This window comes from Topomyia yanbarensis, chromosome 1 (genome assembly GCF_030247195.1).
Source record: "Topomyia yanbarensis strain Yona2022 chromosome 1, ASM3024719v1, whole genome shotgun sequence".
In the NCBI taxonomy this organism is placed as follows: domain Eukaryota; kingdom Metazoa; phylum Arthropoda; class Insecta; order Diptera; family Culicidae; genus Topomyia; species Topomyia yanbarensis.
Window position 1 is genome coordinate 196,143,948 of NC_080670.1, and position 27,564 is coordinate 196,171,511.

The 27,564-nt window shown below is 44.3% G+C and overlaps 2 protein-coding genes across 3 annotated transcripts; one reads left to right on the plus strand and one right to left on the minus strand.

Annotated features, from left to right (window-relative positions):
• The first annotated feature begins 5 nt into the window (after nucleotides 1-5).
• On the plus strand, nucleotides 6-9,138 carry LOC131686562 (TNF receptor-associated factor 5-like). 2 transcript variants are annotated; one of them, XM_058970557.1, is made up of 5 exons: nucleotides 6-226; nucleotides 562-1,002; nucleotides 1,061-1,383; nucleotides 7,917-8,313; nucleotides 8,689-9,138. In XM_058970557.1, the coding sequence occupies exons 1-5, from the start codon at nucleotides 143-145 to the stop codon at nucleotides 9,019-9,021; spliced, it is 1,578 nt and encodes a 525-aa protein (XP_058826540.1). In that variant the 5' UTR covers nucleotides 6-142; the 3' UTR covers nucleotides 9,022-9,138. The 2 variants fall into 2 exon arrangements, with proteins under 2 accessions (XP_058826540.1, XP_058826541.1); XM_058970558.1 differs by lacking the exon at nucleotides 6-226 and adding an exon at nucleotides 301-474.
• On the minus strand, nucleotides 9,045-27,463 carry LOC131686520 (otoferlin-like). The gene is made up of 8 exons (XM_058970554.1): nucleotides 23,005-27,463; nucleotides 22,751-22,937; nucleotides 22,316-22,688; nucleotides 19,351-22,255; nucleotides 19,049-19,295; nucleotides 18,741-18,991; nucleotides 18,171-18,686; nucleotides 9,045-11,080 (listed from the first exon to the last, which is right to left on the minus strand). The coding sequence occupies exons 2-8, from the start codon at nucleotides 22,847-22,849 to the stop codon at nucleotides 10,900-10,902; spliced, it is 4,572 nt and encodes a 1,523-aa protein (XP_058826537.1). The 5' UTR covers nucleotides 22,850-22,937; nucleotides 23,005-27,463; the 3' UTR covers nucleotides 9,045-10,899.
• Between the last annotated feature and the right edge of the window lie 101 nt (nucleotides 27,464-27,564).

The window sequence follows — 27,564 nt, forward strand, 5'->3', positions numbered from 1 at the left end:
GCAAGCACACTACCATCAACAGCAATTAATTAGTTCCCAGATCTAGTAGTCTGTTCGAACGGGAAGGAATGTGAACTGTAACCGGGTCGGATTCCATTCAAATTATCCAAAACTACGTCGGGAACTGCCGCGGAGCGAAAGGATGGCATCTACTAGAACCAAGGTCAAGTTTAACAAAACGTCCTGCTATTTCTGCAACGAATGGTTCGAAAACGATGAAATTGAGGTAAGTTTTACCCATGCTTATCACTAGAATTAGGTCGTTTTTATTGTTGAAACAGGTTGCAAAACGAAAGTGAAAATCTTATCGGCAGCCGTATGGGGCGAGGTATGTGGCGCTATAGCGATCGGTGTGTATTGCGAAGTCTGGGCAACAACGGATAGTGATAAAAAATGTAAACATTACTCAGAGCGTAGGAGAATACTGTGGTAGTAGAGTTTGCTGATAATTGGTTTCTTAGTTCTTAGGAGTCCGTAAGTTGAAAAAGTCCTGTTGGAACAACGTCATAATCGAAACTTAATTCAATGAAGATCTAATTATTCGCAAACAATTCCCTTCAGACTCATCTAACCATCTGCGGCCAGGAGCTGGAGCAGTGCCCCAACAACTGTGGAGCCCGTGTTGCCAAGCGGGACATGGACCGACACCTGAATCGCTGCCCGGAAGGGTTTGGCGAAGAACCTCGTGTGAATGGACTGGGCGGTGACGGAGGCGGCGACGGCGCAGACACTCCCAGCTTCGAGCGGGAAAAGATTCACGAGTTGGAGCGGGAAATTTTTGCTCTTCGTGGAACCCTGAATGAAGAGATTCGTCAACGGTTGACCCTCATCACCGATATCGGTCAGTTGAAGAAACGGGCCCAGCTGGCAGATGAGTGGACCGGTAAGGTGGGGGATGTGCTGAACGCTCTGAAGAAGTGTATCAACGAGGAAACGGAAAGTCGCTGTGTGGATATCGAAAGGTGTAAGATGGATATTAATGGGCTGCTGAAACAGTACAAGGTAGGATTTGACAGGTTGGTAAAGGAAACGAATTATTTCATTGTCCCCGCACCAACAGGAAATAGAAAAGTGGCGGTTGGAACTTACCACACGATTCAACAAAATCGAGGAAGGGGTTGGAAAAGACCGACAATCACATCAGCCAGCGGCGGATGGTGGAAAAACCAAAGATGCGAAAATGGTGCTGATTGAAAGTCGCTTAAACCATGTTCAATCGCAGTTGGAAAATCTTGCACTCAAACAAGCACCGACCGGTGAGCAGCGGATGCAGTCGGATGGAAATATCGTCGCTGACCACCAGGCACGGGCTGCCATCGAAGAGATAGAGAACAAGCTGCAGACAGTCGATATGGTTCTCGAGGATCATCACAATTCGATTCGGTAAGTGCGGCTTGTTGTTTACACTCTGTTTCTTTCTAAATTCAATTTCAATTCATTCATTTCGCTAATACTAAACACATTTCAAGATACTCGGTGAGAATAAATGGTGCTTTTCATGCGGCATAATAAATGAAAAAACAAATCGAAAATTCGTCGTTAAGGTATCTGACTTTTAAAATATGGCACACTGAGATCTCGCATTCTTATATTACCGTGAATCTTTCTTCTTTAAGAACAGGAGGATTGAGTAATTTTGTTTGGGAGTGTTGTTATTATAATTTCCGGTCTATCACTCCTTTGGATAGCTCCTGTAAGTGCCAACCTGTTTCGAATAGCTTCCAGCGTCCTTGTAGGTGAATCATATTTTCCGCACTTCATTATTGAATATAATCACCAATACGGGTAATTGTTCAGAATTGCTACAAAATGATGGAAAATACTTCGGTAGGCCTTGGTGCATTATCAGTTGCTCTTTCGTCAAGGAATTCACTATTGATTTTGAATGTAGGCTGCTTCCCTATCCTTTGCTACTTGACTTGACTGAGTATACTGGATGGTCCATTATTACAGAGTTAGACAATTGGCGGTAGGCGACTGAGTTGTTTTGCACAGAGACTTATCAAATTTAATCGATCTTTTTGGGCGTGTTGTTCGTTTTAATTTTTGTAAGCGATTCTGTTGGTTTGGATAGGTCAAGTAATTTTTGTTTCATATTTGAATTTAAATGACATAGAGTGAAATGGACTACAACTACCCTTTGGCCGACAAAATGTGTGTGATAAATGCGGCACTGCGTAACTTTTCGGACGGCGTATCCGCCATTGCAGTGTCTACCTGGGCCATTCATGGAGAGTAAGCAGACCCGGCAATTGGTTGCCTTGTCCCCAAAAAAGTTATAACAAAACGAGTATTTCCTAGCTAATCGAAGAGTACTCAGTCGTTGAGAACCTGGTCGGCCAAAGCTAAATTACATTTGATAAATATTTGGATAAAATATATAAACATCGAAAAATAACAAAACGATCTCACCAGCGTCTTGCTCTGGGTGCAGGATTTCTCCTCCATCATCGGATGGAGCATCAACTATTTATATTCAGATGGCGCTATGTGAAATGAACGGGTGTCTTTTTAACGGCTTGATTCACGCACGTACGTGGCACTTATTAGAATGGGACGATAAAAGCACTACGTAAAATCACTTCTCTCGCGATATTAACCTATTAACACGCAACTCAACAAAGGAAATAACCTAGCGAACAACCTTTAAATTACACATTACTGACTACTCGTTTATTCACTTTTCTCGTTTGTGTGTGTATACAATCCATTTCCCACTGTCCGGCAGTGCTTTTATGGTAGAAACTTGTCTGCATCTATGCAATGATATATTTGTTTTCATCGATAGATTTATACATGTTCGACCCTGAAAATGAAAGGCGATAGCTCTACTCTACATCCAACGACCCATTTCAAGAATGCCTGTTCCTACACGTACATTCTGAGGCCGCCTTAATATACAATAAGTCCCGCGTGAATACATCTACGTATCAATTGGACATTTGCAATACATTCGCACTTCCAGAATGAAAAATATTTTTGATTCTGGCACGTATTTACAAAAAGAAAAATATTTATCAAGGTAAACAAGCATTGAAAAATGACATGAAACGATCTCACCAGCTCTGAATAAACAAATTCATGTGATTTCTGTGAAGAATTCTCCTCCATCCGTGAAATTGTTGCATCAGCTACTCAGGTCCAGGCGGCGCTGCAGGCGCTAAGCGGAGCGAACGGGCGTATTTTTTCGTGTCTTGCTTCACATACTTCAATGGCAAAGTTGTGACGACAAATTTCTGTGCAAAATCACACTTTTCTCGCGATATTTCAACCTACTAACACGTAACTCAACAGGAAAAATGACCTACTCAACGACTGACTTCATTTTCATATTGAATACACTGTATATCACTGGAAAACTTTGAAAAATGTTGAACAATAACACGTTCGGGCGATTCGTCAGTGCTGCCATTCGGCCTTATTCACTTTTCTCGTTTGTGTGCAGGAGCATCTGGGTCTCTATTATTGGCTCGAATCAAAACTCGTCGAAATGTCAATTGACAAACATTCAAATAGTTACTATTGCAGACAATTTATACACGCAACCATAAAATAACCTTCAAAATAAGTTCTTTTAATTTAAATTTAGGTACTTTTGAGCTGTTCGTCGCTTTCGCACTTATTAGTGTTGTCAAAAACAACTGGGTAGAGGTATAACCGTTGTCAATTCAGTCGAACTCAGCCACTAAAACATGACGACAGTAGCGCACCTGGTGGAGATATCCCTTCTACCTTCGAAGCCTTTAGGGATTTTTACATCAGTTGAATGATGAAGATGGACGTCTGTTCTCTGTGGTAAAAGTCAATTTATGTCGACTTGCTAGTCGACTTTGTCAGCGTTCGCAGACTAATATTCATAGTTAGGCGAAGACACTGAGCGGAGTCAACTGAACATGTCAAATGCCGGAGCCAATCGAGTATGACGTCACATAACATGTTCGTTTTGGATGTATATGGAAAAGGTATTGTGATTATGGTCATCATTATTTTACTCTTTCCTTGTGTTATCGAGTGCAGAGAAACGAAAAGAACGAAAAAAAATCTGTAACACCGAGAGATATGCGCACAAGTATGAAATCATATCATCATGTCTATCCACGAATTGTTTTTTCGTACATGTAAAGTTTTTACTCACGACGATAATAAAATTATTAAGCTAAAGCTTGAACATTTGCATGGGATGCCAGGGCTGCCAGTTTTCCGGCTTTTGTGACTGCCTAAACAAAGTTTATTCCATAGCGTCAAACTTGCTTCCAGGTGGCGAAATCGTTAGAGTTCAACGAGGTGCTGGAGCGTTGCCAGAAAATTTTTATTTCCCAGATTAAATTTAAGGAAACTTCTCAGTTAAGCTCAGTCGGAGTGTTGGCGATTCTAGTTATAATTACTGGTAGAAGAGTTGCGTTCATATTCGGTAGATTGAGATGTTCGTCGTTAGCTCGGCGCTTAACATAGGGGTTGGTGAAAACGATTATGTCGTCGTCGTAGGAAGTGAGGGCAAGCAAAAAGGTCTGCGTTTTTGTTCTCATTCCACGAACCCTCTGGTAATAAACGGTCAGGTACTGTATGCGACGGCATACCATTAACCAAGAGGTTTTCAGAGAGCGGACTATAGTAAAATACTCACCTGGGAAGGGAGTACTGTGTAACAGGTATCCCGGTGATGGCAGCGACGAAAATAGTGCACATTCATTTAGTTGGTTGAAGTCACTGAAGGTGGGATGGGTGAAATTCCAATCGACTAGTATGCAGATAATCTTCGGTAACTGCGTTGCTGTGTCCAATAGCTGATTGTAATTAGAAGCATTCTGAGCGATAAGAAGCGATGCTTCAGACTTTTCACCTTGACATTGAAGTTGTGTGCCAGACAGGTTTGTAACGGTGGTTAAATCAAACAAGTTCTGTTTATCAGCAGACTGCAATTAAGATTTGTTTGTCGGGTGACGGGTCCTCTTAGGGGAACATCGAGTGGTGACTGAGTTGTACTCGAGAAACCAGCATATGGTGGTTCATGGATCACAGAATTGCTCTATGACCTGGGCTCCTCTGATTCCAGCGCCTTGATGACCGAGGGAGTCGAAAAAGATTGGTGTTGAAGTGGTTCCTGTGGTTTCTTGGTGAATGCACTACCATCAGAGAACTACACCGGTCTCAATGCAGATGCGACTCCGGTGTGGATGCTGGGCAGTTGATTCGAAGCCAACCTGACTGCTGCGGTATACAACGGTGCCAGAATGTCGACTTGACGCTCGCAATTACGAATGGTTATCTCAAGGCCGTAAAACAGACGACTATGAATGAGAGCCTGCCTGATGTTAAGTACAGTCTGCCATCTCGGGAGTTTAGCGCAGAGGGAGTTAATACCGACCAAGAATATTGTGACTGCCAGCACCGAGCCCAAAAATCGCTGGCTTCCCGAAACAGATCCACCTGGTTTCCTCCAATGGCACTTTGAAATGGCTAGATGTTGTTGGGTCCAATTAACACTTGTCGAAGGTAAACAAAGTTTATTCCATAGCGTCAAACTTGCTCCCAGGTGGCGAAATCGTTAGAGTTCAACGAGGTGCTGGAGCGTTGCCAGAAAATTTCCCAGATTAAATTTTAGGAAACTTCGTAGCTAAACTCAGCCGGATAATGCTGGCTGGTTCTAGTTCGTATTCCGGCTCCAATGACAAAACCAATTCTAGTTAAAATCGGTTGTACCGCTGGAGCCGGAATATTAATTAGAACCAACCCGAATTCCGGTTCATTTTCGGTTGAACTTTACTGGGTTCCGGTAACCATCCAGTACCATTCAGGAACCTCTGTATAAAGGGTACCATTTCGATGCGGCTTAGTCGCATAACCGAGGCCTAGGAACGAAGCGGCGCAAAGCCGCTGAGGATCCGACGGGTGAGATGGTCGTCGACCCGCCGTCGGAAGCAAGAGAACCTGTGATCTACTCGTTTGCCCGGCTTACTCAAACATAGGGGTTATCCCTAGTTTAACAGCATGCGCAAAAGCGATGTGGCGTAGCCACATTTGGTGGTGGAAACAAAATAAAATTGGCAACGTTAGCAAAATGTAAACACAAATGAACACTCCAGATGAACCTATCGTCAATTGACATTTCGACGAGTTTTGATTCGAGCCAATAATATGGGCCCATTTGGAACTTCCGTCACGGAGGTACTGGTTGATGAAGCAACCGAGGTTTGTGCGAATACCCCGTTAGTGCAGCTGTCGAAGCGCTTCCTCACGCCCTACCGCGCTATAGGCCGTGGCGAGTTGGCAATTGAGTTCAGTTGCACCGGCACAGTTAACCTCACCTTAACACACTTTTAAAAGTTACTTGTACTGTTTTCGTAGGCTTCGAAAATTGAATATTTTACGGTGACGTCACAATTGAACTCGAATGTTCATTTCTGACGCTTGTACTGTTTACATAGCATTAGAAAAATTCTTTATGATTTGCTTCGTGCGAATCTAGTAGTCCACAATATTTTTCTAAGGCTATGTAAATAGTACTAGTGAACTGTCAAGAAAAGTGAGTTTAAGGTGAAGATATGTGGAAGCCAGTAACGCACGCTTGTTGCTAGGCACCGACGCGCTTGTTTGCATTGAGAAAAAATGGAATTTGATGTGAAAATTCAAACGCACAAATGAGAGTTTTCGGACATTTTTCTTCGGTCATCTGCACATTGGCAGAAAATTTGAAGTTTTGTTAGTAAAGGATTGTTTTGTGCAGTGGTGTGTGATTAAAGTGCATTTCAAAAAGTGCACTGAAAATGAGAAGAAGAAAAATAAGAGTGTTTCGAAAAGAAACCCCAAGTGAAGAGGGGTGATATTTTCGCACTAAATAAGAGCTACAGATGGAAAAACTCGGCTTGATTATATAGGAAAATGTTTTAGCTTCCACAGACAGACTGATTACACCGATTACACCCAACTTGGAATGAGTGTAGCACCGAATACACCGGTGTAGTGCACTATCAAAAACGAAAATTACATAAGTTCATGTAAACAGTACTAGCGAACTGTCAAAGATGAACATTTAAGTTAATCGTGAAGTATTCAATGGCGTCGCTGACTATTTCGCAGAATCAGCTTCAGAGAATGCCTGTAACGGGTCCCTTTTGAATGCAAGAACTGGTGACGGTCGATATAATCTAATTACTCGAGGAGAGCAATCAGGTGTCTGTTTACCATTCTTCCATTGTCTCCGCGGTTCACCAGTTGTCTAAAAGGAGCCCTCCTCCCCTGGTCCTGTCGAGTCCTTCGAGTAGTGCTCGCTTTCCAACCGGGGGTAAATGGCTCTGTGTTGTTCCTAGCGCAGTGACTAGTTCCGCACCAGAAAAAAGCTTGTTGTAATCCTGGTTCGTATTTGGCGTAAATGTTGTGGAGGTGGCTTCTACGGTCGTCTTCGTTTTGAGAAAGGCAGGTAGAAGAAAGGTGTCCCCAAAGAACAAATGTTCCCGTACTGTTGACCGATAATGCGAAACTGTGAGGTCCACTTTCCCGTCCTTCTTCATAGTTCAGCAGTGGAAGCTTCTCACGCCGAGGAAGGAATCCCAACTGGCCTCCTTGGCTCTCTCGATGACCTGCTTGGCAAGGTTTCTGAGATGACGAAATGCGTCGATCTTGCATTCCTTCGATGATGGTCAATGGAAATGTTTTTAAGAGCTCGATGAGCTTTTCGTAGGTGTTTGATTCGCGCTTTGTTTCGGTGCTACGAAATGTATCATTAATATCCTGGCCAGTGAAACAGTTGCGATCGAAGAAAGCTCTGACATTTAACAATTGTCTGTTTAATTGACAAAGTGAACTTGTCATGCAGTTGCTTTCGATCGGACCGTCTCAAACTAGTAAAGGTCCTAACTAAAACAGTAGTCTAGAGATTGAAAGTACTTCCAAAGAATCTAAAATGTTCCCTTTCGCAGTATCTTCCAGCAGGACATCAAACAGCAGATATTCGAACTACGTGGCGAATCGGACCCGATGCGACTGGTCATCCAGGAGATGCTGGACAAACAGGCCAAACTGGACTACGAACTGAAGGGGGTATTGAACACGGTCAACGAGACGGAGGACACCAGCGATCGTACACAGAAAACGCTGGAAAAGTACCGTCGCGAAACGTACTACACGAAGCAGTGTCTAGACGATCTGCAGACACACCTTCAGCATCAGGAGAAGCTTGTGGTAATCCAGAACACGGACGGCTGTCTGATCTGGCGGATTGATCAGTTCGATAAGCGATTTAAGGAATCACAGGAGACGGAGGTGATGCTGAAGAGTCCGTTGTTTTGCAATAAACCGTTCGGGTATACATTGAGGGTTAGTAGGATCCATTCGAGATTGAAGATGCGTGTGGGTCTAACAACAAATTTCACAATACAGTTGTTATTCGCTGGTTGGACATCTTTTAGTTGAACCTCAGCTATTCGGACCATTATCAACTTAAAAAGCATCTGAACGTCAAAATCTTACGTTAAATTTACTTTGACAGTCAAACTGACAACAGTTAGAGATGTGAACAGATGCATTCTCATCACTAACGTTTCCTTTGGAGAGTTTTTGACACCTGTCAGTCGAATTAAATTCGTTAACCTGCGAATCACGACTGTAATAGATGCGTATGACAAAGAACGTTTCATTTGACTTTAATTTAGCGGAAAAAGATCTATTAAAATCAACAATTTCCAATTTCAGCTGGAGGCAAGCCTGAACGGCATCGGTACCTGGCGGGGGCGCAACCTGATCGTGGGTCTCATCGTGGTTTCTGGCTACTACGACAATTTGCTGGAGTGGCCTTGTACCATCGTTGGTACCGTGACGCTGCGGGATCAGCCGCCGCCAGCGTCGCAGGCGTCGACGACGGATCGTAGATCGAAAGATTTTAGTAAAACAATCCTAGCTCGCCGGAAGCATCAAAACTATGAGAAAAATCAGTACATTCACATACCGCATCAGGTGCTGCGGTCCGAGCACTACATTAGGGATGATGCTATTTTTCTGGAGGTTCGGATCGACCGGGAGATATAGTAAATAAGGGTGAGGCGGGCGAATGGGTTGCGTTTCATAGTTCAATTTATTTTTTTCAATGTGTTTTTCTTGTCTGTGTAGATGTGTTCGTGTATGTTAAAATGTTGAATATCTTAGTTTAGGTAACAAATTATGTTTCGCTATTTGATTTATAGAGAAAAATCCTTCTTTATACTTTAAAATTTCAACAAGGTGGCTAAATCTTTTTTCTTCGAGGAATGCTTTCCGTGTTTGGTGTTGACATTCATGCGTTAGGTTGTAAATTGAAGAGAGACCGTTGAATATTAGAATCTTTAGTCGTTTGTGGAATGCTTAAGAATATATATGAGCGTAGCTACTGTTTTTTAAAGAATTATTTTAGTTCACAGATGAGCAAAGAATCAAATCAAATAAGTTAACAACATGCTGGCAGATTTTCCGTATTTTTTAGGTAGCGATCGCCATCGCCAGTGCCTGCTTGGATTGATCCGATTTTGACAGTTCAGTATAGTTATCTTTGCTCATCCTTGACTTGCCTATGTCGAAAAAATGATTGATTCGTATTGAACTAGTACAAAAAATTTGATCAAACTTGGAGAAATGTACATGTCTATCAAAAAATACAGAATGTCGTAGGCAAAAGAAACCCTTAGCGTCAAAAAGATCGGAGAGATGCTAACCTAAAACAGAACACAACTTTAAACGTTTCAGTTCATAACAAGAATAGAGCAATCTTTCAATTCTTCAAGGCTTAATTGTTTTGTTTGTTGTTATAGAAAGTATTCGAGTTGTGATTATTTTTTGACATATTCCCATTAACTAGAGATAAAATTTATTTAAAAGATCTGTCTTTGCAGCAAATAATTTAACCAACAGAAAAGTATTCTAACAATAACAATCAGCTTATGACTATCACGCCTATATACGACTGGAAATTCCATTTACATTCCAATGTTCCGGGTGGGTGTCTTTTCTCATTTGTTTACCATAATAGTATCTGTGGGTATGTTGTGTTTTACAATAATTGTATATAAATAAATAGCTGCTATTTTGATTGGTCTGAATCGAAGCTCGTGATTTGAGCTGATATGAGGGATACTTCACAATGGTGTGTTTGTGTGACAGGGTCTCTGTACTTGTCTGTTTGTGTGCGCGTGTATGTGTGAGTTTTATACACTTTTTCTAACTACAATCGCTAGTAAAGAGCCCGCTCACAGTTTGGAAAAGGTCGAGGAAAATATTTGTTTCTTTGATGATTTTCACCAACTTGAGTTTTAGAATAAATACATTTGATTGTAACAATATGGAAATCTTATTTTGTGTTTAGCTTAAAAGAATGTTCTAATAAATACTTGGAAAAGAGATTTTTTCTATTTACACGATAAATTGGGCTACATTCAACTATTTCTCGACAAACATATGATTAGGGCCTAAAAGCCAACTGTCAAAATCCACTTTGAATGGAAATTCCGGACAAACCGTTACACGCCAATCACAGATGTTGGAAGTAAACGAAAGAAAAAAGTTTATTCTTTCATAAACTGTTGTGAACTGTGTTCGACTAGTAACGGTTTTTCTGGAATTTCCATTCAAAGTGGATTTTGACAGTTGGCTTTTAGGCCGTAATCATATGTTTGTCGAGATTTGTTTTCCAGAGCGATTAGATCGAAAATTCCAAACTACAATGTTAAAATCTTGTTTTTCTTGGTGGTCTAATACTGATATGCAAAACGATTCGATGTCAATCACTTCTACTTTTTCTTAGCAAAATCAAAATAAAAATCTATGTCGAGCTCCCGCGCCTAGGTTGGGTAAATTCCGCTCGAATTCCGGGAAAAAGCAACAGTCTTGTTTGTGTACAGCTGATGGAGATGAATAATATAATCGAAGCGCTTACGCTTACGCTCCAAGCATTTTCTTCACCGAGTAGCCCGGAATGGCGTAGAAGAACAGCAGCAGCAGGATGGCCAGCCCGATGATGATGAGACCCTTGATGATACGCCACTTGTAGTTGTGCCAGACGATGTACCGGATCGATTTGAGCGGATTTAGGAACCACATGAACGATGCATCCGGTCGGCTGTGGGGTGGGTAAAAAGCAAAAATTGAGCTTTTATCTACTGTTCTAGCGGTGGAGCTTTTTATGGCAAGGAAATGCTATAAAGTTTTGCTGCCCGCGCTGATCGATTTTGATGACATGTATTCGTAATTTTCTTTTTTTGATTATCTCCACGATAATCTTTGCCAAAATCTGACAACACTTCTGGTTGTCATGAGTGAAATAACGCCCACCGAGAAGTCCGAAAAATCGTTTCAAAATCGTTCAACACGGGCCCAACGATGGACGTCTGTTAAACGGTTATTTGGACATCGTCCAACGTTGGTCCAACGAATGTTCTCCATTGGACGATTTTGAAATAGTATATATCAAAGTTATCTGTGGAAATCTTTATCTAAATAACTAACGACGCTCGTGTCACTATACTTTCTTATTAGAAATCGGCAAGAGTTTAACAAATTAAAAGCAAGTTAATGATAATTGGGTCACTAAACCAGATGCTGTTTTTTTTATCTTTTCCGGTGCAGCTGACATTAAGGTACCAATTTGCCCCTAATCTTTTGCTGGGTTAACCGTCAAAGTTTCTAGCTTATGTGACTATAACCATTGTCTAGAAAGACCGATAGTATCACGCAAGAACGTGTTTAAATTTTTGTGGAAAACCCACTAAAATTCATTTTGGAGGAAGTGGCAGCACTGTCGAATCGCCCGGACCGTGTTGTCGTTAACGTCCAATATTTTTCGAAGTTTTTTAGTGATATACAGTATATTCAACAGGAAAATGAAGTCAATCGTTTAGTAGGTAGTTTTTCCTGTTGAGTTACTTGTTAGTAGGTTGAAATATCGCAAGAAAAGAATGATTTTGCTTAGTGATTTATCATCACAACTTTGCCATTGAAGTATGTGAAGCAAGTCGCGAAAAAATTGACCCGCTCGTTCCGCTTAGCGTCTGCAGCGCCGCCTGGACCTGAGTAGCTGATGCAACAATTCCACGGATGGAGGAGAATTCTTCACAGAAATCTCATGAATTTGTTTATTCCGAGCTGGTGAGATAGTTTCATGTCATTTTTCAATGCTTGTTTACCTTTATAAATATTTGCCTTTTTTGTAAATACGTGCCAGAATCTAAAATATTTTTCATTCTGGAAGTGCGAATGTATTGCAAATATCCAATTGATACGTGGATTTATTCGAGCGACGCTTATTGTATATGAAGGCGGCCTCAGAATGTACGTGTAGGAACAGGAATTCTTGAAATGGCTCGTTGGATGTACAGTAGAGCTATCGCCTTTCACTTCCAGGGTTAAACATGTGCACATCTATCGATGAAAACAAATATTTCAGTACACAGATGCAGACGAGTTTCTTCCGTAAAAGTAATGCTACCAGTGGGAAATGGATTGTATACACACACACTTAAAATTTTTGATTTTCTCTGTTCGAGCAAAATGTCAATAGGTCGTTTTACAAAACCCATCCTAGAAATCAAAGTTATTATAGCTGTGGAAAACTATATCTAAATAACTAAAGACGTTCGTGTCACTCTGCCTTCTAATTGGAAATCGGCAAGAGTTTGAAAAATTAAAAGCAAGTTAATGATAACCATTGTCAAGAAAGACCTATAGTGTCACACAAGAACGTGTTAACATTTTCGTAGAAAATCAATTAAAATTCATTTTGAGTTTTACACAGCCGAGCACTCAGCTAACAACAGATCTCAGTAGAAGTGACGTTTGTTCGGCTGAAACTCAGACAATATCGCTTAAAATCAGTGAATAGAAGCCACTTTGCTGACTGTTCAGCTATGCGGAAATAACCGATCTGAATTGAGTGTGTATACTTATATTGTTTCATTGTTCATGTTGAGCTCTTCGAAAATGTGTATACTCAACTTCTAGGTTAGTGTTCATGAGTATCCAAGTTGAGTAAGGTCTTTTGAGCAACGCACCTGAAACTGAAAACAGGTATCCGGAACTGCTTTTCTTACATTGCCCGGAAATGAACCGAAACGCTTCAATTATACCCCACCAGTTACTCAAAGCAGTCTGTTTCGATATTTAGTGAGTGCCAACAGTTACGGAGTATCAAGACCCGAATCCGTAGATGTATTACAGCCGATGAATCTGCGCCAATTCTAGCTTCATCCGTGGGATAATCACTCAGTGCCCAGATCAGGGGTCGAACCACAAACCTTCCCGAGGAAATTCGTGAGGCCATTTGCTGTAGGAATCAGTTTATCAATTGTTGCCGACACCAACAGCTGGTTTCTTATCAGGTATCAGAGCGCTGCGAATGTTAAGAGTACTGACTTGGAATCTGGGTGGATAAATTGGTCAAAACCTGAACTCCTACGGATGAACTACTTCGGTTACCTTACTACGGTGGACCCAATCCGCAGAAGTCTGCTGCCAGGTCGGTGATCTCCAAAACGCGGGAATATCACAGGATCGTCCGCTGTTCATCAACTCGTATGTCAACACGATGGAAGTGTGCGGATATTCAGATGCGGAAAATTTGGCCGTTTACTGCTAACAATAAGAGTTCCACATGTTATTGCTACGCCTGAGAGGCTGTACGTAAAGAGGAGCTGTTAATCCACACGATGCGCAGCGTTCCTGGACCAAAACAAAACGGTCTAGACACGTTTGTCCGATACGAGATGGTCATTGAAAATCTGTCCAACGATCTGGAAGTCGTCGGTTATGAGGCATATTTGAACAATTGCTGTTATTCGAGCTAGTAGACGAGCTGCTTTCGAGCACCAAACTTGATCACTACCTAAAGGCCGCACCTTTTTGCATTACAGCTGCAAAGCTACCTATGAATAATGGTCCAGTGTCCACTTACGGTTTTTTGGATGATTGGTCGTCACGACAATAAGAGATTACGGTATATTTGGGTGTCAAAGGAGATTCGCTCCCACCGTGTCCGCCCAAGTTGACGTGGAACGAATCTTGAGAGAGTTTCAGTGGATTAGTTGAAGATTTCTGGGGAAGCCAGTGTGGTAAAATTCATGCTCAACAACGTGCACACAGGGGGTGAGCGTGATCTACCCCAGCAGCCTCTGTGATACGCGTCGACTCGAGTCATTCCCATATTTGAAGCGTCTTCCGATCAAGGACTATTGAAAGTATTGCATTGCATTCTTGTCGATAGCGACAATGCTCACGCGACTGCGCGACGAAAAGGCCAGTCTGGAGAAATGATTGCGGTTGCGGCCTGGGGTGACTTATCTATGGAATACAAGATGAACTTATGGATCACGCTAGCATCCATCCAACTTGTCAAGATGATGTTTGTTTGCTGCACGATCTCGTCTAACAATTAATTTCGGTGGAAAGTATGGGTTGTAGAGACCGTAGGATACCCCGAGTCTCTGGAAGTACTACGTGCGGACAATACCCTACAGAAAACACTGAAGAGTGTCCGCCAGTGGTTTCCGAATACAATCCATAAAGTCAGCCTTAAGAAACTGGGGGAGGTGGATCCCCGATGGTACTTTCTATTAAGTGAGGTTCTAGATCCGAAGAAACCTTCGAAGATATTCTGCAATACCTCAGCCAAAGTGGTAGTACTCCTCGGATTCCCAAAAAGACGGGGACCGCCATGCTCAATAGATGCTTTGTCGGGATGACCCAATTACAGAACCCACAGTGTACCTGATGGATATCGCTTTGTTTTCACTATACTCAATACATGTCAAGAACCCGAATTCAAGTGCCTAGGAGCTACTGGTGCCATAACTCGGAAACGTTGCCAACGATCATCTACACAGTGCCGAAAACGTTCAGGGAGCGATAAACATAGCATTGGAAGTTAGGCATAGCCTCTCCATTGGTGGGTTCAACCTACAAAACTTGTCGAAACATAAACTGCTCCATGGTATGGGTTGCTACTCCGTATGTACTGAAAGCCAGAAAACGTATTCACGTTCTTCGCGACACTACCAATTGAGACAACTCACCCTTTGACAAGTCCCTTCGCCACTTTCTCTGCAGCTCGGAGAGAATACTCGTAACTACTATTGACAGAATTCTAGATATGCTCGCCGTGGCATATCTCTTGGACGATATTGTCAACTGTCACACCAGGCATACTCCTTCGAACCTAGGGCATTCGAAGACCACGTATTCCGGTGTGCATTGCACGCTCACACACTCTGGGTAAAGGAGTGACGAAGTATGTCCAACCGATGCAGGTATTTCCGGAAGCATCCGTCCCCGGACAAAAACTGCGTCAAAAGGAAGATTACCTCGCCATGCATTCTAATCATCCACACCGACACATGTGGGATGAGTTGGTTTCTTCACCTTCCTTCGCATTGTCCCACTCTTTGTGCCACTTAGCCAACGAGTGCACTGTGACCCGTCGCTTCACGTTTCGTGTATTTCTCCACTGGTAACATTCCACGACCCTAGCCAGAGTGATGCAGATAGGGATCATTCCGTCACTTACGCATACCGCCTCCGACGATATCGTTCGGTTCCGCTTTGAGTTCAGCTAAGCACCGTAGGTCGGTACGCCATACCTCAGTATTGAGGATGGGACACCCGCCAGGAGATGTTTCGTGCTGCATCTTGCTCTTCCGTTGTACGGAATGATCCCTGCCAATGCGTTAGTTGTCTTCGCAGCCTTCTGCCATGCACAGTCGACATGGCTCTTGTAATTTAACCGATCGTCGACTATCACACCCTTCAGAGCACGCATCGATGGGATGTATTGCTCCTTGATGCTGATCACGACACGTTGAATTTTTTTACCGTTGCTGACCAGCACTACCTCCATCTTGTGGTGAGCCATCTGCAACTTGACGTCAGCCATCCAGCTTTCCACGATGCCAGTTGTCTCTGTCATCAACAGCTCCACCTCCTCAAGGGTCCCACCGGTTATCGTCAGGACTACGTAATCTGTAAAGTCGACAATTCCCTGGGCAGTTCCAGTGTTAACACTCCGTTATACATTACAATCCAGAGCGTTGGACCGAGTATGGAGCCCTGAAGTGCTGCCGCAGTGACCCTAATCGACCTTTGCCCCGTTTTCCTCTCGTAGACCAGTACTCGGTTCGGAAAGAAACTTTTCAGAACCATGAACAGATGGTCCTGCTGGCACCGTTGAACGCATTCTGTACGTCGATCGTTACCACGCCGCCGCAGCCGATTACGCCTTCTTTTTTGCTTCGATGCTTTCTCCGCGCTCACGATGACTATGCAGATGGCGTCCACCGTCGAGATTCCTTTCCGGAACCTGAACTGCCTCTGCGATAGTCCGTTCTCACTTTCAGCGTAGTTCGTCAACCTGTTGAGGATGATCCTTTCTAGAAGCTTACCAAGATACAATGCAGGATCTCCTGGTAGCTTCCCTGGTTTTGACAGCACCATCCATTTCTGGATCTTCCATCCATGCGGGAAGTAGTAGGCATTTGTGTACTACTATCTTGAACATGCTCGGAAACGCCAGAATCGCGGTCTTCAGTGCCACTTTGTGGATACGTCCAGTCCTGGAGCATTCTTCGCTTTCAACTCGTACGGTGTAGGTGGTCATGCAGTGGGGCGTGCTTCGGGAGATTCTCCACGATAATATTCATTTTATCAGCGTACATTTCAGCTGGCGTCGTTGGACCTGGCAAACACGACACGGTAAGCATTACCCCAGGAGTTGGCGTCCATTTCTCTGCACAGCTTCTTGTAGCAGGTGGACTTACTTACCATTATCTCGCGGTTAAAAGCAGCCCGGAATGTCACTTTACACTCTGCTGCTCGCGTTACGCCCGATTTAGTACTCGTCACTAGCTACTTCACCTTGATCACCATAGTCCTTCATGAACTCAGAGGTCGTCGATGTTTTTCCTCACCTCCATCAAGTACGACTTCCCAAGATGTGAATCATTTTGGGTAGTGTCGCTACTTGATCTCTGAGTGAACACTCGATGTACAGCCCTATTCTGCGCGGCGTGTGACGTGAGGCGACTAATCTCACCTCACTCTACGTGACTTTTCTCACCCAATTCTGTAGAGTCACTTCGGGTGACGTGAGATGCCCATTTAACCGCAATGGGGCATCTCACCTCACCCGAGTCGACTCTCAGAATCAAGTGAGAAAAGTCACATAAAGTGAGGTGCGTTTAGTCGTCTCACGTCACACGCCGCGCAGAATAAGGCCGGTAGTAACCCTGTCTGCCGTTGGTCTCTGCGTGGCTCACTCTGTACCACGCCGCTGATGGTACTCGCTGTGGCAACCGGTGGCGTAACTGGTAATCTCTGTAGCTTACCACTTCTTGCAAACGCAGTCGCGTCCTCCTTTGCTCTGTTTGCCTCTCCAATCACATTTGTTTTTGTGGATGTCTCGATGCTGGTAGGTCCCCTCCAGGCGCTATCTTAACTCGTTGTATTTAGGTCAATCGAGAGTTGAACACAATCGTTCATTGCGATCAAGACCAGAGTCGGATTGGCGTTAATCAGGAATGTTACAGCTGATCCTACTACTACTGAGGCTGGTAACGAGCTTCGAACGTATCTGAAGGCCTGTCAAGATTTCATCGGAACACAGGCAGTCGCATAGGGAGCAGAATAGTACAGCCAACCCGAAGTCTCCGTCCAATTCGTGGTCCATGTCCTATTCGTTGACGTTTGCCACGATCAGTATGCCGTAATCAGGATGTTTCTGCTGTCGAGCCTGATGTACCGATTGACACTCCGGTTGGGCTTTTATTGCTAAGATCTTTGATTACTAGAATCTTAGGATCTTAGCAGAAGCGACACAGACTCGCTTCATCGGAGCTGCCAAACTCCACCATACCCTAGCAAAACACCCGAACTCGCAGTAGGTTCGAGGGGGGGTTCTGCTCAAAGATGCCAATTCTGAAAGTGAATTCAACATGTCATTTGGACATTCAGTTACTTTTAGTTGGACAATGGTCCAGCTAACGGAGGCCCAACTAAAAACAGTCCAGTTAAAGTGTCTAACCAGATGATCACGACTGTAATTCGTAACTTGAAAAGATGTGGTCTAAATAGCGGATCAAAAATTTATCGCGGATGAGTATTCCATATCCATCCATGCCTCAATCAATATCGTTAACAAAAAAAAAACAAAACAAATGAACAACACTAACTTGGGCTTCTCCAGCGGATCCGGTTCGTTTCGGCCATACCCGGCCGGATTCTTCTCCGCCTCTTCCTTCGTCAGCAGATGAATCTCCGCTTCCACCTTCCCGGTCAGTTCCATCTCGTCATTTTCCTTCTTAATAAAAAACGGCCACCAGCCGCGAACCCGTTTCTGCTTGAAGATGTTCACCATCGGGACGTTATCGGTCTTAAGCATCTCCAGGGTGCACAGTTTGGAAGACTTCGCCCCCCGCGGGAAACGATTCAGATTCAGCGAGATCGCCCCCAGAAAGTCGTCTGCGGAGAAGTGGTCTGCGTCCCAGACCTGTAGTTCTAGGCGAGCGGGGATCTTAACCTCGGTTTCATCCCAACTAAACAGTGACTCTTTACGAGACAGTACTATCCGCTCTTCCGCCGCTAGGTAATCGAAAGGATAGATAAACCGCCAGTTGAAGTTGCCTTCGCCGGTTAGCGAGCGGTAGTGAATGTCCGTAGCTTGGATGTCCTGGGGACCGGTTAGCCAGCTACAAATAAATTATCGTTAGTGGAGTTCAGAAAAATCTACGCACAACTCTCACCCTTTCACGTAGATATCGGACATTTTCTCGCCGGTAAAGAAGGCATCATCTTCCAGTACAACGTCGTCCGTATTCCAGATAACGATCCGCAGCTCGTACGATTTCGGCTTTCGAGGAGAAATGTCGACGGGAGGTCCCGGTAGAGGCATATCCATTGGAAACATGTCGACCCACATCTCCAGCTTACCCTGTTCAATTCCGGGCTTGTCGTTGCTATACAGCGATCGAGACTCGATGTGTTCAGGGACGATCTGCGAAGTTAAATGCAATAGGAAAAATGACAGCCAGTGCTGGATCATGAAACTAACCTTACAACCAACTCGAGGAACCTCTTCCCATCGATGCAGAACGGCCAGTGCTAGGTGTTCATCCCGAAACTTGCAAGTCGTTGGACTGTTCCACGCTTGAATTTCTTCATTGGTAAAAGTAAAACAGTACCTTCCAATTGTGACCCGATCCTGCAGGTACTGCGGTGGTTCCAGTTTATTTTCCTTGCATAACTTCGTCAATATTTGCGTTGGTTTCATCGGATCGCGCCACTGGTTGTAACCCGTGCTGAAATTAAATGTGCGATTACTTTGATTGTTCAAGAAAAAATGTTAACTCATACTCTTCGTAGCGTGCGGCAATACCGCACAACGCCCGATGCTTGCTGTAGAACCGATTCTCCAGATCGATCCTAGTCTCACCAATCAAATCATCCGATCCCACCAGATCCCAGTCGTATATCTGCACCGTAAGCATCGAATCCTGCGGGAACGTTGCTTCGATTTCAAAACACTTGCCAAAAACCGGATTCAGCTGTTTGCTAACGTAGTTCTCCTTGTCCGAGACTCGCTTACTGCCCAGCTGTAGCACCACGTACGGATCTGCCTTTCCATTCAGATCCATCGGATGCAGATCGGTCGCTTTCACAACGTACACCCGAACCAGCACGTGGATGGGGTCGTTCAGGGGAAGGGTTGGCGCGAATGCCGGTTCCATACCCTTCTCGATCGGCAGTTTGTACACCTTGATCGCTCCCTTGAAGAACCCTACGATTCGGTTCTCGTCTTCGGTACTGTCGCCGGTTTTCTTACCGCGGTACAGCGGGAACGATAGTAGCCACTCTTTGAAGTTATTGTACTCCGGGAGGGACTCCAACTCACCGGGGTAGATTTGGCAGGTAGCGGTGTTCGGGTTGACTATCTTTTTCGGAGTCGATTTTGGACTTAATTTTGACACGAGCTTCGAGGTTTTAACGCCAAGTTTTTTACCACCTTCGGTGGCTACTGCCACGTGGTTTTCCAAGCCTCGAAAACTTGCTGATGGTTTGGATGATTCTATTAGCTTCTCGTACGAGAGGAAATATTTAGTCCACCAATCTTTGCTCGATTCGTCATCGTCATCCGTGTCGAAGGTGTCCTCGTGTTCTAGCTTTTTCTTGGTCTTTTTGCCTTTGGCAATCTTACTAACGCAGGCTGCTCCGTACAAGGTGAGACTGTCCCCGGATATGGACTTCATCATGGAACTCTCATTGGGCAAGTTGGTGTTCATCGTCATCAAGTCGTTCTGCTTATTCGATAGCACTATCTGGCCACACTGGTTCATGCGTCTAGTTTCATCCTTCGGTGGAGCTCGGTGCATATACTTGTGGATCGAGGTTATTTGATGGGTACCAACCAAAGTGTACCGCCCAAAGGACCTACAATCAACGGCTCGAATCGTGATAGGTGGAGCGTATCGCTCCTCCAGTGGGAGTTCCAGATCCAAAAACTTGAGCATGTTGGAAAAGTTAGGATTCTTTTTCGCATTCTGAATTATGCTGGAGTTCAGGATCTTCCCGGAACACTCGATATCGATTCTAGGCTTATCCACGGTCATAAAATGAACCCGCTTCACATCGCGCAACCCCCAAAACAGAACCTCGATTCGGAAGCGTGCGAGATTCGGTCGTACCTCCCGCGGCACCGGAAGAATCGTCATCGTTGAAGGTCCCATTTTATCTCCTCGAAACTCGGTTGCAATATACTTCGGATCCGTTAGCCGTGGAATATCATCCGAACCTAGCTCCAGCATTTCGAAGGCAGCCAACAGCTCCCCCGCATTGTCCAGTCCCCGGACGACTTCGAACCACTCCAGAACCGGATTCGAATAGTGATTGTCTTTCAGCTTAATTCTGGGCTTGGCCACGGCCCTACCGATGAACTCGGACTTGCCGACCTTGTCCTGATCGTAGATATCTATCACAATCGTCGGTGGGTCTTTCTTGATTTCGTCCTTCGCTCCGTATATCACAATCTCATCGAACAGCAGCAATTCGTCCCAAGTCGGACTCAGTGTCTCCTCGATCACCTGTGTCGTTCTCGAAAATTCCGTCACGTAGACGATAGCGTACGGATCGCTCAACCCGGACGCATCCGAGCCAATCAACGATCGAGCCTGGTAGACGTGCGATCGCATCTGGAATACGTGTTTCTCCACATACCGAATATCCGACGGTGCGGGGACGTTCGGTTTATCGGAATTTTTCAGTTCGTACGAAAGTTCAAAGCCACGAGGAAGCCCGGAGAAAAATGATTTCTTGTGCTTCAACACTCCCAACCAGAGGTAGATGTGTAACTTCGCCCGAACCTGCCAGCCAGCTGGGCCTTCCGACAGCTTCCCCGGTAACTTCAGAAAAATCGTCTGTACTTTCGCGCAGTATATCCCATTTTCTTCCTCCGTCGTCGAATAGATCAGATCCCTTGCCCGTATCCGATGATATGCGACCCTTTTCCCATTCGCAATCATCCAGATGAACACATCCGGTAACGCATGCTGCGGATCATCCACCAAAAACCGCAGCTTACTGAAATAGGTCTGTGCCGTTTTGTACCGTTCCTTCATCGAACTCTTCGTAACCAAAGCTCGCAAGTTCCGCGACATGTTCCCAATCGATTCCACCTCCCGCAGACAAAGCTTCATCCGTTCCTTGTCCAGCTTTGTCTTTCCCGTACCGGGACCAACCAGCGCTCCCTTCGTTATCGTCACGTACCGATTACAACTGGTGGCTACCTCCTCCAGCACCGCCCGCAACTTCACTTCCGCCGTAGGGTCCTCGTCTTCAATCAGCAAATTAGTCTCCGCCAACCCAATCTCCATGCGATCGGTAATTTTCGCGATCATGTTACTGTTGTACATCCGCCGCCGTAGATCCGGAAACGAACACCGCACATCCATACACGGCTTGTTGTCCCAGTACGGCAGGAAGAAGTGGTTCTTATCGTGCGAGATCGGCTTCGAGGCACTTGTAGTACTACTGAACGAGGTCGTATCCACGGCTTCCAGCTCATCTTCATCGCTCAGGTTGGCCGCACTTTCGTTGTGTCCGTCCAGCGAATTGCCGGCATTGCCGATGCTCAGCTCGAAGTAAACCGGCCGGTCGCAAACCTTTTTGTCGATCATCGACGCTTCCAGGACGCTGCCGAACAGGAAGAAGTCATCGTTTTTGCAGTACGATGACTCGGAGATGGGTAGCGTTGTTTCGAGCTCCACTGGAAAGATTTATGGCATAATAGTTAGGGTAGGTGGCTGAGTGACTAAGAAAGACTCACCATTTTTATCCGTAAGCAGCTCGATATTATCGGTGATCTCGGTTCGAATGGCTATTAGAAGACGTGCACGGTAGCTGACCCCTTCCCCGAGACCAGTGTTGAGATTGGTGTTCGCGTCCAGCAGGTTGTAATCCCTGGTCGATCCGTACAGGTGCACAAACGAAGGACCGTACGTGGGAAGGAATCCTTTCTCGCCATCGTTGGAGATCTGCTTTAGGTCGATGTAATGCGTTCCGATGATGGAAGGCTTCATAGGATCTGCGTCCCGCAGTTGAATTTTGATCCGTTGGCAGAGGGGTGGAAACATCTCCGTGAACACTAGCTGCTCGTTCCAAACTGGATTGTAGGAGGCTTTCTTGACGCTGGATTTGCCCTGTCGATTCAATAGAGAAATTGGTATAAAATTCAGTTCTGCGAAGCTAACAGAGTACTTACGGATAGTCCGGCGAAGGAAATTTGCACGTAAGGGTCAACAAGATCCTTGGTCTCACCAGTGAAAGCCCGCTTAACGTTCGCCATGATGGACGAGTTCATCCGCGGAAGACCATCGGCTCGGTAGATTTTGACGATGAACTTGGCTCGCTGCCGCTCGATGGGAACTCCATCCGGAAGTAGAAGGTTGCTACGGTAACGAAAAACAATTAGTGTAAGTGATTCAGTTCACGGGTCCGGAATTAAACCAAACTTACGCCTCAATATCATCGGGATCCTTTTCGGATTTGGGAGGAACTTTCACCGTGTCACCTTTGCCAATGATGCCGACGTCACATTTCAGGTAACCCTTCGGACCGGAAACTAAATCCTCCGGATCGGTCAACAGTGCCCATTTGTGGTAGAACTGATGGTCTTTTTTTTAGGGAAAATTTAGTTAGTTTTTGAGAGAAAAATAACGTCAAGCATAAAACGAACGGAAAAGCACACTGACACAGCTGGTAAAGTACACTCAAAGCTACTTCCGGCAGCCATCTATATAAAGCCAGTGCAAGCACGCAGCAAAGCCATGCAGAGCTGTGTATATCTATGAAAGAGGGAAAATGAAATGTTTGAAATGATGGACGGATAAATAAATGGGTGTCGTTAGTTTTTTTTATTGTCTGTCTCAGTTTCCCCTCGTTCGCTCGCTTGCGCTGGTTAGAAACAGCTGATGAAGTCAAGGCGCGGAAGGAAACAATAAATGAGATATGCCCGTTCTTTCCTGGCTTTTATAGCCAGCTCCGTCGATTCCAATGCCGTGCTTAATATTGGAAGAACTGACAAGGACACATTGTTCAATGGGAGGGGGGAAATCCGGTAGCTGCCAGTGAACTTGATTCAACAAGTGTTTTGACACTGCTCTGTCAACACAAATGGAGAACGCGGTAATTGATGGTAAAAGGAAAATTGCTGGCGATGGAAGTGAATAAGAGCTTTCTTTTTAAACTCGATTTTCTCACGAAAAGAAAACACTTGTTTAATGCTGATTTCGGTTTTGGATTCGAGGTGCTCTTGATGGTTCGTTCTAATGTTACCAAAATTCATATGACAGTTACGATCGAACCTAGAGCGATTCTGATTCAAAAACGAAATCAGCACAAGTGGTCAACTCTGTAGCAGACCAACTAACAGGTCCTAGTAGGCTGCCTGAAAAGCTGTGGTTGCTTTGAAACAGTATTAAGATTTCTGACAGCTCATCTACAACCATAGAAGCAAACTTAAGTCAAAGGAAATTGGTTTGTTTTCATCACGAAATACCTAACCTCATCGTAGTTCCAAATTGGAATTCGGAGTTCGGAGTTCGAAGGTAGGAATTGGAAGTCGAAATTCGGAGTTTGCAATCAGAGTTAGAAATCGGAATTCCGAGTTCGCTGTCGAAGTTTTTTTGGAATTCGAAAACTTAGTTCCAAATTAGAATTCGGAGTTGGCGTTCGGAATACGAAGTCGAAATTCGGAGTTTTCAATTCGAGTTCGAAATCGGAATTCCGAGTACGTAACCGAAGTTCGCATTCGGAGTCGAAGTTCGAAATTCGGAAAGCGGAGACATTCGATGTTCAAAATCGGAATTCGAAGGAGTTCGAAATTGTAATTCGATGGTTGGCATTCGGAGTCGGAATTAAAAGTTGAAATTCAGAGTTTTGAATCAAAGCTCGGAATCGGAATTCGAATTTGGAGTCGGAGTTCGAAATCGAAATTCGACGTCAAAATTCTGAGCTCGAAATGAGAATCGAAATTCGGGGTTTAAATTCGGAATTCGAAGTTTGATATCAAAATTAAGAGTTCGAAATGGGAATTTGGATTTTGAATTCGCCGTTTGAAATCGAAATCTGAATTCATAGTTCGAAAATTCGGTGCACGAAATCGAAATTCGTAATCCGATTCGGGATTTAAAATAGGACTTCGGAGTTGAGGTTCGAAATCGAAACTCGGAGTCGGCTTTCGAAGTCAGAATTCGGAGCTAGAGCTTGAAATTGGAATTCGGCGTCGTAATTTAGAATTCGGATTCGAAATTGGAGTTCGAAACCGGAATTCGAGTTCGAGTTCAGGGTCGTAGTTCGAAATCGGTATTCGGAGGCGAAGTTCGAAATGGGAACTCACATTTATAATTAGCCATTCGAAATGGAAATTCTAAATCGTAGTTCAGCGTTCGAAAGTCCGGAGCTCGAAACCGAAATTCGTAATCCGATTCGTGGTTTGAAATCGGAATTCGGAGACGGAGTTCGAAATCGAAACTCGGAGTAGGAGTTCGAATTTCGAAGTTGGAATTCAGAGTTGCAATTCGAAGTTGGAATTCGGAGTCGCAATTCGGAATTGGAGTTCGGAGATGGTATTCGGAGCTGGAATTCGAAGTTTAAATTCGGAGTTGGAATTCAGAGTTGGAATTCGGAGTTGGAATTCGAAGTTGGAGTTCAAAGTTGGAATGAGCTGGAATTCGGAATTGGGCTACGAAGTTGGAAACTGGAGTTGGCATTTGGAGCTGAATTTCGGAATTGGAATACCGAGTTCGAATACGGAGTTGGAGCTCGGAGTTGGAATTTGAAGTTGGAATTCTGAATTGGAAGTCAAAGTTGGAACTCGGATTTGTAATTTGGAGTCGATATTCGGAGTTGGAATTTGGAGTTGGAAATCGGAGTTGAAATTCGGAATTCGAATTCGAAATTCGAAGCCGGAATTCAGAGTTCGAAGTCGGATATCGAATTCCAAATCGGAATTCTGAGTTCGAAATCAAAAAGCGAAATTCGGAGTTGGAATAGTTCGGGACTTAAATTTGAAGTTGGATTTCGGAGTTGTAATTCAAAGTTCAAATTCGGAGTTGGATTTCGAAGTTGGAATTCGGAGTCGCAATTCGAAGTTGGAGTTCGTAGATGGAATTCGGAGTTGGAATTCAGAGTACGAAGTTCGAATTCGGAGCTGAAATTCGGAGTTGGAATCCGGAACTGGAATTCGGTATTGGGCTTTGGAATTGATGTTCTGAGTTGGAATTTGAATTAGAAGTTTGAAATCGGAATTTGAAAATGGAATTCGGTGCCGAAATTCGGAAATTTGAATTGGAGCTCGGAGGCAGACTTCGGAATTGGAGTTCGAAATTAGAACTCGGACTCGAATCGCGGAGTTTTGAGTCGTAATTCGGAATTTGAAGTTCGAGAGTCGGACCTCAATACTAGAATTTCGAAATTCATGGTCGGATTTTGTAGTTCGAAATCGGGATTCAAAAACGGAATTCGGAGATCGAAATCATAAATTGAAATTCGGTATTATAGTCGTAGTTGCAATTCGAAATTATAAATCGGAGTCGGAGTTCGAAATCGGAATTTGAAGTCGGCATTCGGAGTTCGAAATTGGAGTTCGGAGCTAAAGTTCGAAATCTGCATTCGAAGCCGACATTTGGAGTTCGGAGGTGGACTCATAGTCGGAACTTGGAGATCGAAATTAGAATTCAGATTCGAAAACTAAAATTGTATAATTCGGAGCTGGAATTCCGAGTTCGAAATCGGAACTCGGAGTCGGAGTTCGAAATCGAAAATCCGCGTTCGAAATCGAAAATCCGCGTTCGAAATCGGAATTCGAAGTTCCAAATTGAAATTCTGAGTCGGGATTCGCAGTTTCAATCGGAAGTCGAAGCTCGAAGTCGGAATTCGGAGCAGGAATTCAGAGTTCGAAATCGGAAATCCGGATTCGAAATCGGATCTCGGGATTCTAAATCGGAATTCGAAGTCGTAATTTGGCATCTGGATTCGAAGTTCGAAATCGGTTTTCGGAGTCGAAATTTGGAGTTCAAAATCAGAGTTCGAAGTTGAAAATCGAAGTTCGAAGCTGGAGTGCGGAGTTCGAAATCGAAATCGGAATTATATGTCGAAACTCGACGTCGGAATGCGAAAAACGAAATTTGGAATCGATGTCTGGACTTTGAAATCGGAATTTGAAGTCGAAATGGGGAATCGAAATTCAGAAACAAAATTCGGACATCCGGAGGACCGATTCCGGATCCGACCAAGAATTCCGATCGCGATTTTGAATTCGATTTAATATTTTGCGTTCAACGCCAGCCAAACCTATGTCACCCACGAAGCCAAGACGCGTGTAAGATCTTGTGATGATGGTTGCAGACCCTGGCCAACCAACCAACCTCCAAAGAGGGGCCACATTTCAACCTAAATAACCAGAGATAATCCCCAGAATAACGCTAATCGTTTCACAAATCGCAAACCACCGGCTAACAAAGTGTTAATCTACCTATACACTTCCCCGGACCGACCCCCCCGACCCGACCGACTCCCAACCGGTGCAACAGTATGAGATACCCCGGCAGGACGGGTTTGCTGTTGCACTAATCTCAGCACCCAATGAGCTCCCCATTATTTATGGTTGTCTTAAATAACTGAAAGGCATTGCGTTTAGAGGTTCTTCTCTTATTTTTCGTTGTAGTTGTTGCTTGGAAACGAGCCGTCAGATACATTGATTTAGACAGGGAAGCAACAGTTTTGCTCGCAACAAGGGCGCACCAACTGGAAGAATCAGGCAGAATTCCAACCGTGTTCGTGACCATCATTCACGTAAATACACATACACACGCACACACTTGTCTCATCTTTCGATGACCGACGACGTGCGCCAAGCGCCGCGATTCTCAAATAACGAGAGACTAAATTGTTTCCAGCCATGGACAGCAGCGGCAGCAACCCATTGAAAACAAAATATTTTGTTTTCATCACGAAATAATTTGGCGCCTTTTCTTTTTGAACGGAAATAGAAAGATCAATCGTTAAAAAATCAGC